Here is a 384-nt window from a genome sequence, read left to right on the forward strand (position 1 = left end):
GGACACGAAATAGCCCGACGTTGGCAGGCTGCCAAAGTGGGGAAGGCTTTTATTGATATAAAAGTGTATATAAATAATTCCATCCGTTTCTTAGAGCAGGGTAGGAAGAAGTCCCTCTCCAGCACCACCTCTGTGGGGGTCCCTGTGCCTCAGCCCCACTGCAGGCTGGGGGGGACTGGCCACCCTCCGGGTGGGGGGGCCTGCAGGGACGGGGGCAGATCCTGCACTGGTGGCCAGCCTGGCGGGTACTGGAAAGGCGCTGGTTTCTCAGGCAGAGCACTGTGGAGGTGGGGAGATGGAAGGGGCAGAGGTGAGATGGGGCCATCTCAGTTTGACAGCAAGGCCCTGCTTAGGGGCTGAGCTTCCCTGTGCCCCTCCGCTAGC

General features: G+C 60.4%; 1 protein-coding gene across 1 annotated transcript in view; it reads right to left on the bottom strand.

The window, feature by feature from the left end:
• Positions 1–48: 48 nt before the first annotated feature.
• ZMAT5 (zinc finger, matrin-type 5) overlaps positions 49–384 on the bottom strand; it is a 12,909-nt gene continuing 12,573 nt past the window's right edge. Inside the window, exon 5 of the mRNA XM_009572531.1 lies at positions 49–279. Within this exon, the coding sequence (XP_009570826.1) occupies positions 150–279 (130 nt within the window). The 3' untranslated portion in view covers positions 49–149. The remainder of the gene's footprint in view (positions 280–384) is intronic.

This window comes from Fulmarus glacialis, unplaced genomic scaffold, assembly GCF_000690835.1.
Source record: "Fulmarus glacialis isolate BGI_N327 unplaced genomic scaffold, ASM69083v1 scaffold17992, whole genome shotgun sequence".
NCBI classification, from domain to species: Eukaryota; Metazoa; Chordata; class Aves; order Procellariiformes; family Procellariidae; genus Fulmarus; species Fulmarus glacialis.